Genomic DNA, 21,330 nt, shown 5'->3' with positions numbered 1-21,330 from the left:
CCTTATAAACAATACCGTGTCTCACCTGACTGCAGGTATCCCCACCCTTATAAACAATCCCGTGTCTCACCTGACTGCAGGTGTCCCCACCCTTATAAACAATACAGCATCTCACCTGACTGCAGGTGTCCCCACCCTTATAAACAATACAGCGTCTCACCTGACTGCAGGTACCCCCACCCTTATAAACAATACCGTGTCTCACCTGACTGCAGGTGTCCCCACCCTTATAAACAATACAGTGGCATAACGACCCAAACCAACCACCAGTTTCATATGCAGATATGGGCGTGACCATTAACTAGAGTTACAGTGGTCATGTGTACTGTTCACAGAGGGTTGGGGAATAGTTGCAGTCACAGCATTGTAAGATTGTGACAGATGTACTCTTAGCCCCCCCCCCCCTTGTTTCGGGACGGTCGTTTGACTCCCAAGTCAAAGACACCATTTGTGTGAAGAGGGAACAACCATCCCAGAACCATTCATGAGAGAAATTTTGTGTCCAGATGAACTGATTCAACTTTCTGTGATTAACGTTGACGTGTCTGCTTGATTTCTCAGCGACCTTAATTTGAAAATGTGCAATGAAAACCCCTTACAGGACACGTGATATTAATTCATGAAGGTCACAGACTCTTATGAGGAAGATTCTTCTCGGAAATATTTACTGGAACAAGTTCCCAGCTCTCTTGTGCTGTTTATTCAGAGGAGGTAGACGTCTGGTCTCCTTCCCCTTTGTGAAACACTTCATATTTACAGTCTACCTTCTACTTCCATGAAGATGATTTGTGAAAAAAGCAGCTCTAGAAGACAAACATTCAGCTGGTCCTGTTACCTGCACCTCACAGTGCAGAAGACCTTCATGTCCACCAGTTGGCTGGTGTGGAGAGGTGAAGGTAAGCCCTGTGTAACACGCTCAGGGTCCAGAGTCTGTCCATCTGGACAAGACTGATTATATCTTCATTAACAGTCTGGACGAAAATTACATTCAGTCTTCAAATCCAGTCATGCCCTCTGCAGACACCTGATGCCAGGGCATTGGCGACACCTAGTTTTCACTTCTCCAGGCTGAAGAGAACTTGTCGTTTACAATGTTTTACAGGGAGGTGACATGATCTGCACACAGTAACACAACTGAATCCTGTCCAGTGTAGAACAATGAGTTTTATCTCCGCATCCCACTGGCTAGAACATGAACACACACACACACACACACACACACACACACACACACACACACACACACACACACACACACACACACCGGAATGGAGGTGAGGTTGTGTTTGTGAGGATGGATGCTGGGTGGGGGCAGACATCCATCACATGACTGTCAGACACTGACAGGACAGCATGTCAGATGCCAGTTTTTGTCTTTTTTAAAGTTAAACATTATTTTTGATCTGTAAGTGTGTACCTTTAGGAATGTGACGTTCATTTTGAACCATGACAGAGTCCTGGATAAACCACAAGTCCTTCAGAGATTCAGAGAGATATGAACTCTCACTGTGAAGGCTGCTGCTGCTTCACCTACTGCTGCTCCAGCTTCTGCAGCGTCAGCTGCTGTTGCTTCAGCTTCAGCTTCTGCTGCAGCTGCTGTTGCTTCAGTTGCTGCTGCTTCAGCTTCTGCTGCTGCTTCAGCTTCTGCTGCTTCAGCTGCTGTTGCTTCAGCTTTTCAGCTGCTGCTTCAGTTGCTGCTGCTTCAGTTGCTGTTGCTTCAGCTTCTGCTGCTGCAGCTACTGCTTCAGTTGCTGCTGCTGCTTCAGCTGCTGCTGCTTCAGTTGCTGCGGCTTCAGCTGCTGTTGCTTCAGCTTCTGCTGCTGCAGCTGCTGCTTCAGTTGCTGCTGCTTCAGCTTCTGCTGATTCAGCTGCTGCTTCAGCTGCTGCTGCTTCAGCACCTTCAGCTGAAGGTTTGGCTTCATACGACAGGACAGGCCAATTAAACCAATCAATTGATCAGATGACTTGGTTAGAGCATTCTATTGCATGGTGTTCATTACTGCACCCGTTGTTTCCACATGAGACTGTGAACCGATTTCTTTATGTAGAGCTCACTCTACAAACTTAACTCAAACACTAACCAGCACTGTTTTAGTGCTGGTTAGTGCCGTTTTCAACACTGAAGTATCGTCAATCCAAAAATATGTAACCCTTTATTATTATGTAGAGAAATATAAAACCCTTTTGGCTAAATATATCCTTTTTTCAAACTAAACTCATGAGTGTAGACTAAAGATTATTTACAGACACGTAAATGACCTACAATAGCAGTAAAAAGTAAAATATAAATAAAAAGTGAGGAAACGGTGAGTAAGCAAGGTTACTGCTGGTGTTATTGTGGCTCCACAAACCATTTAGTCATATATATGGTGTGGGACCCCAGTGGTCTGCTAGAAAACAACACACAGTGTAGCAGCCAAAACTGACAGAGCAGCAGTTTTCTGTCGGCAGCGACTCCAAGAAATAATAAGACCTGGAATCTGCCTTCAGAAAATACCCATGAGCCCTTGGGAGCTTCTACATAGATGTCAGATACCAATACAGTCCGGACACCACCACTGTGTTCCAGGTGATAAACCAACCTGACAAACATATTTTGGCAGGTTCGCTTCCCTTTTGTTCCCTTGTTGCATCCAATGAGAGTAGAGGGGAGGTGCAGAGGAGGTCCCTCGTAGTGTTTCAGGGCAGCTAGACAGCTTTAGTACTCAATGTAGTCTGCCTGAAGTGACTGAAAGAGAAATAGAAAATTATCAAATTTCTGAAGAAAAAAATCATTTTATGCTATGTCCACTTTCTTAAACAAATTTGATATTTTTAAACTCTTGAAACTGATAACAACGAACATAGTGAAATGTTCTCTAAAAAAAAACCCCATCAAATATCCCCCCCCCCTCCAAATACAAAATTTTAAACAATGAAGCGTATAATATAGGTAGCATAATTTCTGGTTTGTTTCGAGACTTCCTGGGTTCACCACAATGAACAATGAGAATAGATAACTAGAATTACAGCACGTATTTGAAAGTCAACCGAGTTGATTTTTCTCTAGTTTTAAATGTACCTGCCATCATCTGACCGGTGCTGCTGTGCATTCCACGATTCTGGAGCTCATAGGCTCTAAAAACAAATGCTACTAAATAAACAAAAATCCTTTTTATCACGATGACTTGATTCTGTGAGACAGGTTGCTGAACTTAGTCCTGAAATCTTCTGAAAATATCTATCTAGTATCTCGGGGTCTTGTTCACAAGTGAGGGTAGGATGGAGCAGGAGATTGACAGGTGGATTGGTGCAGCATCAGCAGTAACGCGGACATTGTACCGGACCGTTGCGGTGAAGAGGGAGCTGAGCCGGGAGGCAAAGCTCTCAATTTACCAGTCAATCTTCATTCCAACCCTCACCTATGGCCACGAGCTTTGGGTAGTGACTGCAAGGGTGAGATCGTGGATACAAGCGGCTGAAATGAGTTTCCTTCGTAGGGTGTCTGGGCTCAGCCTTAGAGATAGGGTGAGGAGCTCGGACATCCGCAGTGAACTCAGAGTATTTTTTTTCCATGTATTTGAAAAAAAAAAATTTACCTCTAAAGGAGCCAGTTACTTTAAATATGACAGAGACACATAAGTGAACATACAAGACACGATGATCACTCACACAAATCCAGAGTTTTTCCACTGGGACCCCCAGCTCGCAACCGCGGGGGAACCAAATTACAACAATGGCGCTACCATGGAGACGAAGGAAGCGTCGCCGGTGACCAGGACATCGAGCCGGAGTGCTGGTGAGACTGAGGCAGCGAGCAAACCGGCCCCCACTCCCCAGTATTTTACTGGCCAACGTGCAATCCCTGGACAACAAGCTGGACGAGTTAAGAGCAAGGATCTCCTCCCAACGAGAAACAAGGGATTGTAACATCATCTGCCTTACAGAGACTTGGTTGTCGGAGGACATCCGTAATCGCCCCAATGGGTTTTTCCCGTGTTTTGAGCGGACAGGTTGAAAGAACTCTCCAGTGGGGAAAGCAAGGGAGGGGGTGTATGTTTCATGATCAATAATGCTTGGTGTGTCCCTAGGAACATACATTCTCTCAAGTCTTTCTCTTCCCCGGACCTTGAATATCTCTCGCACCTGTGTCGGCAATTTTGGCTGCCCACAGAGTTCACAGCTGTGTACATCCCACCTGATGCCAACTCGGACCTGGCACTTAAGGAACTGTACAGGACAATCAGGAACATGGAAAATGTGCACCTGGAAGCTATTTTTATCGTGATTGGGGATTTCAACAAAGCATCTCTTCGGAAAGTATTACCGAAATACTTACAACATATCAATGTTAACACACAGGGAGATAGCTTACTTGATCATTGCTATTCTCCTTTCCACAATGCCTACAAACCCCTCCTCCGTCCACTGTTTGGCAAATCGGATCACTCCTCTATCCTGCTTCTGCCTGCCTATAGGCAGAAGTTGAAGCAAGCAGCACCTACCGTGAGGACGATACGTTGCTGGTCTGACCAATCGGATGCCGTATTACAGGACCGTTTTGATCGAGTGGACTGGGACATGTTCCGTGATTCGTCGGATGGAAACATTGACAAGTACACGGCAGGAGTTATTGGATTCATCCAGAAGAGCATTGAGGTGGTGTCCACTAAAACAGTCCGGGTGTATCCAAACTAGAAACCATGGATAAACAGTTCCGTTCGGTCTGCTCTTGCAGCACGAGGCACCGCCTTCGCCACGGGAGATGCAGCGGAGAAGAAGAAAGCCTTCTCTGATCTCCGGAAAGCGATCAAAGCAGCCAAACAAGAATACGGGAAAATTGAGGAACAACTTACTGCTAATGACCCAAGTAGCATGTGGCAGGGATTACACACAATATCGGACTTCAAAGGGAGACCCAGCATCTTAGCCAATGCCGCTGCCTCCCTCCCGAATGAGCTTAATAGTTTTTTTGTTCGGTTTGAGGTTTTTGACACCAACCTCCCGGGGGAAGACTCCCCCGCTGCCAATATGGACAGCGTGCTGGCCATCGGTGAGTCCGACGTGCGCAAGTCATTCATGCGCGTGAACACCTGCAAAGCAGCCGGCCCGGACGGCATTCAAGGCGGGGTGATCAGAGCGTGCACAGTGCAGCTGGCGAGTGTCTTCATGGATATTTTCAACCTCTCCATTTCCCTGTGTGTAGTCCCCTCCTGCTTTAAATCGTCAGTCATTGTACCAGTGCTGAAGAAGACCAAGGTTACATGCTTGAATGACTGGCGCCCTGTTGCTCTCACTCCCATAGTGAGTAAATACTTTAAGAGGCTTGTTAAGGGACTAATCTGTAGCATGTTACCGCCTACCCTTGACCCCCACCCATTTGCCAACCGACAAAATAGATCCACTGATGATGCAATAGCCACTAGACTCCATACCACCCTCACCCACCTGGACAAAAGGAACTCCTATGTGAGAATGCTTTTTGTAGACTACAGCGCAGCATTCAACACCATAGTCCCCTCCAGACTCTACACCAAGCTCAGGGACTTAGGACTCAGCCCCAGTCTGTGCAGCTGGATCCTGAAGTTCCTGTTGAGCCGACACCAGGTGGTGAGGATGGGCTCCAACACCTCTGTCGCTCTGACCCTCAATTCAGGAGCCCCCCAGGGCTGCGTCCTGAGTCCCCTCCTCTACTCCATGTACACCCATGACTGCATGGCCACACATAGCTCCAACTTGGTGATAACGTTTTCTGACGACACGACGGTGATGGGCCTGATCACCGATGATGACAAGACAGCATACAGGAGAGATGATAACAATCTAATAAAATGGTGCCAGGAGAATAACCTCTCTCTCAACGTCGACAAAACCGAGGAGCTGATTGTGGACTACAGGAAGAGAGGGAGGAGGCTGGACCCCATCACCATCAATGGGACTGCTGTAGAGAGGGTCAAGAGCTTCAAGTTCATCGGTGTCCACATTACCAAGGACCTCACTTGGGATGAACACACCAGCCGTGTTGTGAAAAAGGCACAGCAATGCCTTTTTCAGCTCAGGCGACTGAAGAAGTTCAGCATGGGGCCCAAGATTCTACGGACCTTCTGTAGAGGCACAACTGAGAGCATCCTGACTGGACGCATCACCTCCTGGCATGGGAACTGTATTGCCCACAACCGCCAAACACTGCAGAGTTGTGCGGATGGCCCAGGACATCAGTGGAAGAGATTTTCCCTCCATCCAGGACATATACAATAGATGTTGTGTGAGCAAAGCCCGTAGGATTATCAAAGACCCCAGCTACCCAAACTACAGACTGTTCCAGCTACTACTGTAAGGCAAACGGTACTGCAGCCTCAAAGCCCAGACCAGTAGGCCCCGAAACAGTTTTTTCCACCAAGCAACCAGATTTTTGAACAAAGAACAATCTTGAGTAGAACTGCTGCTCCTTTGCGTGGAAAGGAACCAGTTGAGGTGGTTCAGGTATTTGATTAGGATGCCTCCTGGGTGCCTTCCTTTGGAGGTTTTCCGGGCATGTCCAACTGGTAGGAGATTCCAGGGTAGACCCAGAACTCACTGGAGGGACTACGTGTTCCATCTGGCCTGGGAATGCCTTGGGATCCCCCAGGAGGAGCTGGAGGGCGTTGCTGGGGAGAGGGACGTCTGGAGTGCCTTACTTAGCTTGCTGCCACTGTGACCTGACCCCGCAGAAGCAGCTGATGATGAGATGAGATGAGATCTTCTGAATCAGTGTGGATCTAATTGGATGTGGACACAGTGAACAGTGGACTAGTGTAGGACTAATGTAGAATGTGTGTAGGACATGTGTAATGTAATGTAGAACAAGTATAGGACTAATGAAGGACACGTGTAATGTGATGTAGATGTAGATGTAAATGTGATGTTGGTGTGCCACAGGGCTCAGTTCTTGGCCCTCTACTTTTCTCTCTTTACATTACACCTCTTGGCCAAATTATACGCAGTTATGGAATAAATTTCCATTGCTATGCTGATGATACTCAGCTGTATGTACCTATAAGGGCTGATGATCAAACTCAAATCACTAACTTAGAGGCCTGCTTGGCTACTGTGAAAAACCGGATGTCACTTAAATTTCTGCTTTTAAATTCAGATAAAACCGAGATGCTAGTCATTGGCCCTGCTAGACACAGACAACAATTTGATCAAGTAACGATAACAATCAACAACTCTGTGGTTTCACAAAGTGTGGCAGCCAAAAATCTTGGTGTTACGTTTGATTCCAGCCTTTCCTTTGATAAGCACATTAAAGAAATCACCAAGACTGCCTTTTTTCACTTATGTAACATAGCTAAAATTTGGTATTTTCTGTCCATGGCTGACGCAGAGACTCTAATACATGCATTTGTTTCATCCAGACTTGATTACTGTAATGTTCTGTTTTCAGGTCTGCCACATTCTAGTACTAAAAGTCTTCAGATGGTTCAGAATGCTGCTGCTAGAATCCTAACTAAAACTAGGAAATTTGACCATATTACACAAATTTTTGCCTACCTTCATTGGCTTCCTATCCACGTTAGATCAGAATACAAGGTGCTTCTGCTGACTTATAAAATCCTAAATGGGCTTGCCCCATCCTACCTATCTGATCTCCTTAAACCTTACATGCCATCTCGAGCACTTTGTTCTCAAAATACAGGGCCCCTGTGTGTACCCAAAGTTAAAAAGAAGTCAGCTGGTGGCAGGGCCTTTTCCTATCGGGCTCCATTCTTGTGGAATAACCTGTCTGCTGCCATCAGATAATCAGAGTCTGTTGAGTCCTTTAAATCCAAACTTAAAACTCATCTTTTTGCCTTAGCTTACAATTAGTTGCCTTTAATTGAGTGCTTCACAACCTGTACTGCTTGGCAGGTCAGTTTTCTGTCTCAATGAATTAGCCAACCACTGTTCTGCTGACGAGATTATAGAGTATAGATTATGACTAATTGATGACTTAATTGATTATGGCTAATGACTATTGCAAATTGTTCTCTTCTCCCACATGTCTTTTATCTCTCTTTGAATGATGTCTTCTCCTTTCTCTTTTTCTGTGTGTGAATGGTGTCATGTGAGTCTCCCTTGTGTGCACATGCAGTCGGTTCTCCTCCCAGGTTTCCGTGGTGATGGTGGTCACCACTTGGACGCTGCCTGGCATTCCCCTCATCACATGTTCTTTTTATAAATCCATATAAATTTTTTTTTTACATGATGATGCTGGTAGCATGGCTTGGGTTCTGGTTCCGCTGGCATCTGGACACTGCTTGGCATCTTGCGCATCATATTCTTCATAAATTTTACAAGTCCATTATAATTCTGTTATCCTCTTTCAATGTTGTATTGTGTAAATTGTGTAAACACAACATCATTGCACATCGTCTGTCTTGGGAGAGAGACCCTCCTCTGGTGCTCTCCCTGAGGTTTCTTCCTATTTTTTCTCCCTGTTAAATAAAATTGATCTGATTTGATTTAGAACAAGAGTAGGATAATGTAGGACAGGTGTAATGTAACACTCTTCTCTATGGATTGTCACCTTGTCATGATGGAGAAGCTTGCATGGCCCTGAGATTCTGAGAGCAATGCTGTCTGGAGCTATTGTCCTGGTAGGGTCACCCATGGAGGTAAGGTCAAGGGGAGGTCCCTGAAAAAGAGCAATCCAACCAAGACCTCAACGGTGGAACAAGCGGAGGATGATGGCTGGCTTTAGGGAAGCACCACAACGGCTGGGAAGGCGGATGAAGGCTGCAGCAGAAATGGGCCCCCCATTCATCTTGGACTCCATGCCACTGGATGATGACCCAGATCTGTCATGGACCTTGTGGTGCCTGTCTGTGCATCACTCTCCCTACATTAAACAAGTCAAACACAGGTATCCTCCATAAAGGGAATCCACCCGAACATCCCAGATTAAGTCCTATGGTGACCAGCAAGTGGTAATGGGGGCAGGATTGTGAGATCTGGAAGTCTGTAGTCATGAGCTGGCACATCAGGTGGTGGGTGCTAGATTCAGTCACTGGGCTCTTGGAACGAGGTACAAAGAGCCCTTCGGTAGCTGCACCCACGACTGAGCAGCCCTCTTTAGGATCCATTCTGCTTACCTCAACTGGGGGAGAGGCTAGAAAATGTGCCCTAAAAATAGCCTACCCCAAACCTCCTTACTGGATTACCGCATCCGGGGGGATCACCACATGTGGTCACAAACATAGAAACATGAACTTTGGACCCTGGAATGTGTGCACACTGATGGATAGTGCAACCAGTGACAGACCGGAGAGAACCGTGATCATTGCTAGAGAACTGAAGAGACGCCGAATTGACATAGCTGCCCTTTCTGAAACCCGATGAGCAGACGAAGGATAACTGAAGGAGGAGAAGGGTGGCTACACATTCCTCTGGAAAGGAAAAGCTGCTGATGAGCCCAGGATCCATGGTGTTGGACTTGCCATCAGGAACCAGATCATTAGCCATCTGTCTGAACTTCCTGTGGGGATCAGTAAGTGTCTCATCACCATCTGTCTGGTGCTTGCCAACAACCAGATGGCAACAGTTGTGAGCGCCTATGTCCCTACTTTAGACTCTGAAGAAGAAGTAAAAGAGACCTCCTATGCCTGCTTAGATGAGACACTGTCAAGAATCCCTAAGGAAGATAAGATTATTCTCCTAGGACACTTCAACACCAGGGTCAGCTGGGATCAACTCCTCTGGAAGGGCACTATAGGAGAGGAAGGCATCGGGAACCTCAACTCTAATGGAGTTCTGCATCTTAGCAAATGTGCCTCACCATCACTAACACTCTGTTTCACCAGAAAAACAAATTTAAGGCATCTTAGAGACACTCCTGCTCCAAACAGTGGCATCTCCTTGACTATGTCCAGGGACCGCCATGATGTGAACATCACAAAGGCCATGATGGATGCAAATGATGGATGCACCTGTGCACCAGTTATGTCCACCTCTGCTTATATATTATATTCATCATTGGTTGTCACTCAGGGTCAAGTATGACCGTCCTCCCTCTGGGTCCCCCAGGGTCCTCGGGTTGGCAAAGAGGCCAATCCTGGAGCCAAATAATGGGAGGACACCTGCACATGACGGCTTTTTACGTGGAAAGGGTGATGCACCTGCAGCCAACCACAGAGTCCTTGGCAGGGGGTGGCCAGAGCCCAATCGCATGGAGAACCAAGATGATTGGGGACCACCCTCTGTTGCAGCCTTCACTGCCGTTGTAACCTGGGGACATCTTGTGCCAGTTTCGCCATTGGGGTCTCTGTTGGATCGCGCTTCATCTGGAACCTGCCCCTCGAGCAATCCGCCTTTGGTGACCCTACCAGAAGCCAAGATCTGGACGGCATAGCTCTAGGGATCATTAGTACTCACAAGCTTCTCCATCCCGGCAAGGTGGTGATTCAGGAGAAGAAATGTTATGAAATAATATTATATTCTACTACTACTACCACTTTTGGCTGCTCCTGTTAGGAGTCGCCACAGCAGATCATCCATATCCATCTCTTCCTGTCCTCTGCATCTTCCTGTCATGCCAACCACCTGCATGTCCTCCCTCACCACATCTATAAACCTCCTTTTAGGCCTTCCTCTTTTCCTCTTGCATGGCTATCCCGTTTTCAGCATCCTTCTCCCAATATACCCAGCATTTCTCCTCCACACATGTCCAAACCATCTCAATCTTGCCTCTCTTGGTTTATCTCCAAACCGTCCAACATGAGCTGTACCTTTAATATACTCATTCCTAATACTGTCCGTCCTCGTTACTCCCAAGGAAAATCATACTATCTTCAACTCTGCCACCTCCAGCTCCACTTTCTGTCTTTTTGTCAGTGCCACCATCTCCAAACCATATAACATAGCTGGTCTCATGACCATCTTGTAAACCTTCCCTTTAAGGTGGAATACAAACAAACAGGCCATCTATGTGAAGAGGGAACGACCATCCCTGAACCGAGGAAGGCTAAGAGTACGTCTGTCGCCATCTTATAATGCTGTGATTGCAAAAATTCCCAAATCCTCTGAGAGTAGTACACATGGCCATTGTAACTCTAGTTAATGGTCACACCCATATTTGCATATGAAACTGGTCGTTGGTTTCGGTCGTTGTGCAACTGTATAGTTTATAAGGGTGGGGACACCTGCAGTCAGTTTAGACTGAAGATGTCACTTAGATGACGATGAAACATATCTGTTAATAGACGTTGTGTCCAGATGAACTGATTCAACCTTCTTTGATTTTCTTACCTGGATTATTGAGCATGCATGAAGACATTTTGAGAGAGAAATGTTTCATCATCATCTAAGTGACCTCCTCAGTCTCAACGAACTGCAGGTATCCCCACCCTTATAAACAATACAGTGGCATAACGACTGAAAACGATCGGTTTCATATGTAAATTGCCGTAAGCATCAACCAGTGCTACAATGGCCATGTGTACTATTCACAGAGGATTTGGGAGTGGTTGCAATTACAGCATCATAAGATCAAATCAAATCAAATCAATATTATTTGTATAGCCCAATATCATAAATTACAAATTTGCCTCAGTGTGCTTAACAACAACACAACATCCTGTCCTTAGACCCTCTCATCGGATGAGGAAAAACTCCCTAAAAAAAACCCTTTAACAGGGAGAAAAAATAGGAAGAAACCTCAGGGAGAGCAGCAGAGGAGGGGTCTCTCTCCCAAGACGGACAGCGTGCAATGGATGATGTGTTTACGCAATTTACACAATACAACATTGAAATAAGATAACAGAATTATGATGGACATAAAATTTATGAAGAATATGACGCACAGGATGCCAAGCAGTGTCCAGACGCCATCAGAACAGTTCAGGACCCAAGCCACGCGACCAGCATCATCATGTAAAAAACAAAAAATTATATGGATTTATAAAAAGAAACTGATGAGGGGAAGGGCAGGCAGCGTCCAAGAGGTGACCACCATCACCACAGAGGCCTGGAAGGAGAACCGACTGCACGTGCACACAAGGGAGACTCACATGACACCATTCAAACACAGAAAAGGAGAAAGGAAAAGACATGTGAGAGAAGAGAACAGTTTGCAATAGTCATTAGTCATAATCAATTAAGTCATCAACTAGTCATAATCTATACTCTATAATCTCGTCGGCAGAACAAGATGGTGACAGATGGACACTTAGTCCCCCCCCCCCCCCCCCCCGGTTTAGGGATGGTCGTTCCCTCTTCACATAGATGGCTACTTGTTTGTATTCCACCTTAAAGGGAAGGTTTACAAGATGGTCGTGACACCAGTTATGTTTTTTGATAAATCATAACATTGTGATAGATTTACATATCTATAATATTATGATAGATTTATAGATCCATAACATTATAACATTATGATAGATTTATAACTATATAACATTAAGATATTTATTGATCTATAATATTATGATAGATTTATAGATCTAAAACATTATGATAGATTTATGATCTGTAACATTATGATAGATTTATAGATCTGTAACATTATGATAGTTATAGAGCCATAACATTATAACATTGATAGATTTATAGATCCATAACATTATAACATTATGATAGATTTATAACTATATAACATTATATTTATGATCTGTAACATTATGATAGATTTATAGATCTGTAACATTATGATAGAGTTATAGAGCCATAACATTATAATATTATGATAGAATTATAGAGCCATAACATTATAACATTATGATAGATTTATAGCTCTATAACATTATGATAGATTTATAGATCTATAATATTATGATTTATAGATCTGTAATATTATGATAGATTTATAGATCCATAACATTATAACATTATGATAGATTTATAACATTATAACATTGTGATAGATTTATATATCTATAATATTATGATAGATTTATAGATCCATAACATTATAACATTATGATAGATTTATAACTATATAACATTATAATAGATTTATAGATCTATAATATTATGATAGATTTATAGATCTAAAACATTATGATAGATTTATAGATCTGTAACATTATGATAGATTTATAGAGCCATAACATTATAACAATATGATAGATTTATAGAGCCACAACATTATGACATTATGATAGATTTATAGAGCCATAACATTATAACAGTATGATAGCTTTATAGATCTATATTAATGATAGATTTATAGAGCCATAACATTATAACATTATGATAGATTTATAACTCTATAATATTATGATAGATTTATAGATCTGTAATATTATGATAGTTATAGATCCATAACATTATAATATTATGATAGATTTATAACATTATAACATTGTGATAGATTTATAACTCTATAACATTATGATAGATTTATAACATTATAACATTATGATAGATTTATAGATTTATAACATTATAACATTATGATAGATTTATAACTCTATAATATTATGATAGATTTATATATCTATAATATTATGATAGATTTATAGATCCATAACATTATAACATTATGATAGATTTATAGATCTATAATATTATGAAAGATTTATAGATCTATAATATTATGATAGATTTATAGATCTGTGACATTATGATAGATTTACAGATCTATAATATTATGAGATTTACAGATCTATAACATTATGATAGATTTATAGATCTGTAACATTATGATAGATTTATAGATCCATAACATTATAACATTATGATAGATTTATAGCACTATAACATTGTTAGATTTATAGATCTATAATATTATGATAGATTTATAGATCCATAACATTATAACATTATGATAGATTTATAACTCTATAACATTATGATAGATTTATAGAGCTGTAATATTGTGATAGATTTATAGATCCATAACATTATAACATTACTAGAAGAACGCCGCTACAATGTAGCGGTTTGGTTCTCCACCTGTCTAAATCTCCCTCCTCTTCATCCAGCCAGCTAACCGCCTTCCCCTAACCCCCCCCCCACTCCAACTCCCTCCCCCCAAATGCTCAGAATCATCTGAAATGCCGAGAAAAGTGGTTTTTTGCCATTTTTAGAAAATGCATATTTTGCATAATTATGCATAATTATTATAATTATTTTAATTTCCTGCTATTTTTCTGGTCCTCTCTGGAACAATACCTACCACCTCCAAAAAAAATAAGGATTATAAGTGCATTTTTGCAAAAATGCATTTATTTTGCATAATGCCAAAACATTTAAGTCCCAGAAATTTTTTTTTATATAGGTGAAAAAAATCAAAGACGCTCAGAATCATCTGAAATGCCGAGAAAAGCGGTTTTCAGCCATTTTTAGAAAAATGCATATTTTGCATAATTATGCATAATTTAAATTTTCTGGGATTTTCCCGTACTCTCTGGAACAATACCTACCACCTCCAAAAAGAATTAGGATCATAAATGCTTTAGTTTTCGGTCCCGCTATCTACACTAACTAACACACACACACTAACACCACACACACACACACATTACGAAAATATATGAGTGATGATAGATTTATAGATCTATAACATTAATTTAGATTTATAGCTCTATAACATTGATAGATTTATAGATCTATAATATTATGAAAGATGTATAGATCTATAACATTATGATAGATTTATAGATTTGTAACATTATGATAGATTTATAGATCTATAACATTATGATAGATTTAGAATATCACATTATGATAAATTTATAGATCTATAACATTATCACAGATTTATAACTCTACATAACATTATAATAAATTTATAGATCTATAACAATATAACAGATTTATAACTCTATAACATTATGATAGATTTATAGATCTAGATAACATTATAACAGATTTATAACTATAATATTGTAATAACTTTTCGATCTATAACATTATAATAGTTTTATAGATCTATAACATTATAACAGATTTATAACTCTATAACATTATGATAGATTTATAGCACTATAGCTATTTTTTATAGCAGCTGCAACAGGGCAAACAGGCAAGGCTGTAACTGGGTGAACACTGTGTTCTGACTTCTGCTGGTCAGAGATTCAGAACCAAGGCTTTGAACCGGTTCAATACAGCAGCTGTAACAGGGCAAACAGGTGAGGCTTTAACTGGGTGAACACTGTGTTCTGACTACTGCTGGTCAGAAAGTCAGAACCAAGGCTTTGAACCGGTTCAATACAGCAGCTGCAACAGGGCAAACAGGTGAGGCTGTAACTGGGTGAACACTGTGTTCTGACTACTGCTGGTCAGAGAGTCAGAGCCAAGGCTTTGAACCGGTTCAATACAGCAGCTGCAACAGGTTAAACAGGTGAGGCTTTAACTGAGTGAACACTGTGTTCTGACTACTGCTGGTCAGAGAGTCAGAACCAAGGCCTTGAACCGGTTCAATACAGCAGCTGCAACAGGGCAAACAGGCGAGGCTGTAACTGTATGAACACTGTGTTCTGACTACTGCTGGTCACAGAGTCAGAACCAAGGCCTTGAACCGGTTCAATACAGCAGCTGCAACAGGGCAAACAGGCGAGGCTGTAACTGTATGAACACTGTGTTCTGACTACTGCTGGTCACAGAGTCAGAACCAAGGCCTTGAACCGGTTCAATACAGCAGCTGCAACAGGGCAAACAGGCAAAGCTGTAACAGTATGAACACTGTGTTCTGACTACTGCTGGTCAGAGAGTCAGAACCAAGGCCTTGAACCGGTTCAATACAGCAGCTGCAACAGGGCAAACAGGCGAGGCTGTAACTGGGTGAACACTGTGTTCTGACTACTGCTGGTCACAGAGTCAGAACCAAGGCCTTGAACCGGTTCAATACAGCAGCTGCAACAGGGCAAACAGGTGAGGCTGTAACTGGGTGAACACTGTGTTCTGACTACTGCTGGTCACAGAGTCAGAACCAAGACCTTGAACCGGTTCAATACAGCAGCTGCAACAGGGCAAATAGGTGAGGCTGTAACTGGGTGAACACTGTGTACTGACTACTGCTGGTCACAGAGTCAGAACCAAGGCCATGAACTGGTTCAATACAGCAGCTGCAACAGGGCAAACAGGCGAGGCTGTAACTGGGTGAACACTGTGTTCTGACTACTGCTGGTCACAGAGTCAGAACCAAGACCTTGAACCGGTTCAATACAGCAGCTGCAACAGGCAAGGCTGTAACTGGGTGAACACTGTGTTCTGACTACTGCTGGTCACAGAGTCAGAACCAAGACCTTGAACCGGTTCAATACAGCAGCTGCAACAGGGCAAACAGGCAAGGCTGTAACTGGGTGAACACTGTGTTCTGACTACTGCTGGTCAGAGATTCAGAACCAAGACCTTGAACCGGTTCAATACAGCAGCTGCAACAGGCAAGGCTGTAACTGGGTGAACACTGTGTTCTGACTACTGCTGGTCACAGAGTCAGAACCAAGACCTTGAACCGGTTCAATACAGCAGCAGCAACAGGGCAAACAGGTGAGGCTGTAACTGGGTGAACACTGTGTACTGACTACTGCTGGTCACAGAGCCAGAACCAAGACCTTGAACCGGTTCAATACAGCAGCTGCAACAGGGCAAACAGGTGAGGCTTTAACTGGGTGAACACTGTGTTCTGACTACTGCTGGTCACAGAGTCAGAACCAAGACCTTGAACCGGTTCAATACAGCAGCAGCAACAGGGCAAACAGGTGAGGCTTTAACTGGGTGAACACTGTGTTCTGACTACTGCTGGTCACAGAGTCAGAACCAAGACCTTGAACCGGTTCAATACAGCAGCTGCAACAGGGCAAACAGGTGAGGCTGTAACTGGGTGAACACTGTGTACTGACTACTGCTGGTCACAGAGTCAGAACCAAGACCTTGAACCGGTTCAATACAGCAGCTGCAACAGGCAAGGCTGTAACTGGGTGAACACTGTGTTCTGACTACTGCTGGTCACAGAGTCAGAACCAAGACCTTGAACCGGTTCAATACAGCAGCTGCAACAGGGCAAACAGGCAAGGCTGTAACTGGGTGAACACTGTGTTCTGACTACTGCTGGTCACAGAGTCAGAACCAAGACCTTGAACCGGTTCAATACAGCAGCAGCAACAGGGCAAACAGGTGAGGCTGTAACTGGGTGAACACTGTGTACTGACTACTGCTGGTCAGAGAGCCAGAACCAAGACCTTGAACCGGTTCAATACAGCAGCTGCAACAGGGCAAACAGGCAAGGCTGTAACTGGGTGAACACTGTGTTCTGACTGCTGCTGGTCAGAGATTCAGAACCAAAGCTTTGAACCGGTTCAATACAGCAGCTGTAACAGGGCAAACAGGTGAGGCTTTAACTGGGTGAACACTGTGTTCTGACTACTGCTGGTCAGAAAGTCAGAACCAAGGCTTTGAACCGGTTCAATACAGCAGCTGCAACAGGGCAAACAGGTGAGGCTGTAATTGGGTGAACACTGTGTTCTGACTACTGCTGGTCAGAGAGTCAGAACCAAGGCCTTGAACCGGTTCAATACAGCAGCTGCAACAGGGCAAACAGGCGAGGCTGTAAGTGGGTGAACACTGTGTACTGACTACTGCTGGTCAGAGAGTCAGAACCAAGGCTTTGGACCGGTTCAAGGAACGAAAATGAAAACCAGAAACAATCGATATATTGCTAGGAACAAAAACGAAACCAAAAACTTTATATTTTTTAATGTTCTGGAACAGAAACATTTAATTGAAATAATGGTAACCGGTTAATAACGTTATTTTCCCGTTCTTTTATTTATTACAACAAATTAAAATATTTTCTGCTTGCAATGACTTTGGTGCAGTTTACTTCCTCTCCTCCCCTGAATGTCACGCATGTCTTTGGAAGGCAGACGTAAATGGCGGCAGTGATGATGCTGTTTTACTGTCTATGGACTTAAGTGTGAAAGTGAAATGTGTAGTCTCCCTATTTACAATTAGAGAAGGTATATATTATGCTATGTACCTATAAATGTTGGTCCTAAGACATCAACTTCATCAATTTTTATATAGGCTACCATGTAAAGAGAACTAATGTTGGAAATAGCTAGCTAGTTCCAGTTAAGCTAAACATAAAGTGTCCCGCATAGATATTAAGAAGCTTGCTAAGCTCATCATTAAAATGACATAGTTTCTCATATCTGCCATTTAAACGTTTGTGTTTAGATGGGAAGGCATCAAGAAAATCCAGTGCGGCAGCATTATACGTTTGACCCTGCAACGAAAAAGTCAATATGCAAAACTGAGGGATGCAGAGCTGAAATTGCGGGAAATCATGGAGGCAATCTTCAAAAGCACATTTAATGAAAGCACCCGGACATCTTCAACAACACAGCAACCCATGTTGCCCAAAAGAGACCAGCTGATACAGTGCGAACTACATTGGACACCGTTGTTGTTAAAATGCCCAAAATCAGGGGTCCGCGGTGGTGTAGCGGTCTAAGCATTGGCTTAGTGTCGATCCAATTGCCCACTTGGGACCGGGGTTCACGCTCTGGTCTTGTCAGATCCAACTATGGCCGGACTCGATGAAGCAGCAATAATTGGCAATGCTGTCTTTGGGAGGGGGGCGGAGTCTACTTGTGTTCATCACATAAATGCGTCTGTGTGTGTGTTGGAAAAAGCAGTGGTTCGGCCTGGATTCACCTTGTCATGAAAGTGGCGAGGCATCTCCTTCGACGCTGCGGCCGGAGAGATGCATTTGGCGAACACATGCAGTACGAGGGTGGGTGTTTGAACTAAAATAGGGATCGATTGGCCACCAAATTGGGAGAAAAAGGGAAAAATCAGAAATAAATTTAGAAAAAAAAAAGGCCCACAGTCGTCCAAGTGCCACTCACACGTGACACTTTAGTAGACACTTGCTTGGAGCTTGTGACTGTTAATGGCAGGCCGTTTTCATTAATGGAGGACTCTGGCTTCAGAAACATAATTGACCCATTACAAGCTATTGGAAATGGTTTTACAATCAATTTGGCTAAGGTACACGAAAAGGTATCAATTGTTGCCCAGAGCGAAAGACAAAAGCTCATTAATGAAATAAGTGCAAGACTTCTGACAGTGCTGTGTAGAGACCGCTCTGTGCTAGGCCTCAATGTGCAATACGCTAATGGAGAGCGTGTAGAGACCGCTCTGTGCTAGGCTTCAATGTGCAATACGCTAATGGAGAGTGTGTAGAGACCGCTTTGTGCTAGGCCTCAATGTGCAATACGCTAATGGAGAGCGTGTAGAGACCGCTCTGTGCTAGGCCTCAATGTGCAATACGCTAATGGAGAGCGTGTAGAGACCGCTCTGTGCTAGGCCTAAATGTGCAATACGCTAATGGAGAGCATGTAGAGACTGCTCTGTGCTAGGCCTCAATGTGCAATACGCTAATGGAGAGCGTGTAGAGACTGCTCTGTGCTAGGCCTCAATGTGCAATACGCAAATGGAGAGCGCATTGTGTTGAGAACATTGGCTATGAGGGAACTTACAGAAAGACATATGGGCACCTACATCCCATCATCTGTTGTACGGGAAGTGTTGAATGGGTATAATGTCAGCTTAAAACAGGTATACTCAATTACTGCGGATAACGGCGCCAACACGCAAAAAGCAGTGAGTGTATTATCTGACATGTAAGCTGATGGGATGAGCGATGATGATGCAACATCCCCCATGGAGATGACTGAGGCAGACATAGGAGTGTGTGATGAGTGATGACAACCAGGAACCTATCGTTGAAACTGACTCAGTTGTTCAAGAACGTGTGTTGCGAAGTGTGCGTTGTTCAGCACATACTTTACAATTAGCTGTGGATGATGCATTAAAAGATAAATGGCTGTCAAACATAATCTCAAAAACAAGGTGCGTTGCAAAAAAATTACGCACGCCAAATGTAGTGTAAGTTCTTAAAAGAATGGGACACAAGAGGGCTGTAGTAGATTGTACGACATGCTGGCACTCCACATGTGACATGCTTGAATGGCTTTGCGAGCTCCGAACATTTTACGATGACATGTCACCAACAATTAACGAGTTGCACTTGAGTAAATCCAAATGCCAGGATAGTTCAAGTCTAGTCTGTGCCTGAAACCGGCAAAAATCACCACTAAATGCATCCAGTCAGATCAGCTCACTGCAGGTGACTTTTATGGCATATGGCTGCAGTGTGTGTTAGATACTGACAAAACTGACAGCCCCCTGTGCCAAACGACTGGTCCAGTGCATGAAAGCACGTCAGCATACATTGTTTGAAAACGATGCATTCGTGGCTGCTTCATTTGTCGACCCAAGGTACAGATTATTTCTGACAGATCATCAAGCTGAAATGGCTAAAATACACCTTTCCCGTACCTGGGAGGCCATCCAAAACCTGTTCAGCAGTGCAGATAATGCAGCAGAGCGCACACCTTCCTCCTCATCTGAAGATGAGGATGAAATAGAGTGTCTACTAACAGCAAAAGAAAGAGAGACCTCCATGGTTCCAAAGGGTAGGGTGCCCATTGCCTCTCTCTTAGTTGCATATTCCTACTCCAGAGAAGCGCATTTAAAGTGCAGCGAAAAACGTCGTCGGTTCCTGGGCTGCTGTGGCTGAAACAAATCCAGATTTACACAAACTTGCCATGAGTGTTATTGCACTTCCCGTCATGCAAGTCAGTGTGGAGCGCGCTTTTTCATGTTTAAAATTCATTTTTTTCTCCACTGAGGTCATCTCTGAATGACGACATCCTGGAGGATATTCTTTTCATTGGTTTGAACAAACAGTTTGGATTGTAGGTGAGTATGCAAACATGCTACCGAGTGCTGATGTGTTTCATATGAAATGTGTCTCATGGTGACAATGATTAGTATAAAAGTCAGTCTGTTTCTGTTGCTGGCTGTATGTTTTGTTTTGTTTCTTTCTTTTTTGGTGTGTGCAAATCTACTGACTGGGCTGCAGTTGTAGGCCTAAGTGTATTTTGGCCATATAAGCTAACTTTTCAAAAAAGGTGGCACACAGCCTGTTTAGTTATTAGCTCATTGTGTAAGCTATTGAGCTAATGTGGTAGGCTATTTAGCCTTAAGCATTTTTGTTGTTTCACAATAAACAACCTGTGTCATCATTTGTGTATACAGAAAAAGCCTACATGTGTAGTTTATATGAGTTTACAGATGGGACACTCTTACTGATGTAATGCATTTTTGTAATGTTTTGTGACATTAGCGATAGAGACTATAGAGTAAAATATCTAGGCCTATCAATAAGCTAGGCATTTTTATACCACCCGAAAGATAGCCTATATTTTGTCATATTGCCCTACATGGAACGTTATTAACCGGTTTTTCACTTGGTTCTAACTGGTTCGGGAGGAGTGATTTTGATGTGGAACACAAAACAGGAAACGTTAAAATACTGAT

General features: G+C 43.2%; 1 protein-coding gene across 1 annotated transcript in view; it reads right to left on the bottom strand.

Moving 5' to 3' along the window:
- Nucleotides 1-1,776: 1,776 nt before the first annotated feature.
- The window catches only part of cdc14ab (cell division cycle 14Ab), a 207,255-nt gene continuing 187,701 nt past the window's right edge, over nucleotides 1,777-21,330 (bottom strand). The window contains exon 17 of the mRNA XM_056276949.1: nucleotides 1,777-2,728. Within this exon, the coding sequence (XP_056132924.1) occupies nucleotides 2,699-2,728 (30 nt within the window). The 3' untranslated portion in view covers nucleotides 1,777-2,698. The remainder of the gene's footprint in view (nucleotides 2,729-21,330) is intronic.

The sequence above is a fragment of the Lampris incognitus genome, chromosome 3 (genome assembly GCF_029633865.1).
Source record: "Lampris incognitus isolate fLamInc1 chromosome 3, fLamInc1.hap2, whole genome shotgun sequence".
NCBI classification, from domain to species: Eukaryota; Metazoa; Chordata; class Actinopteri; order Lampriformes; family Lampridae; genus Lampris; species Lampris incognitus.
Note: the sequence above shows the minus strand (reverse complement) of the source record. Positions and strands in the feature narration are given on the sequence as shown.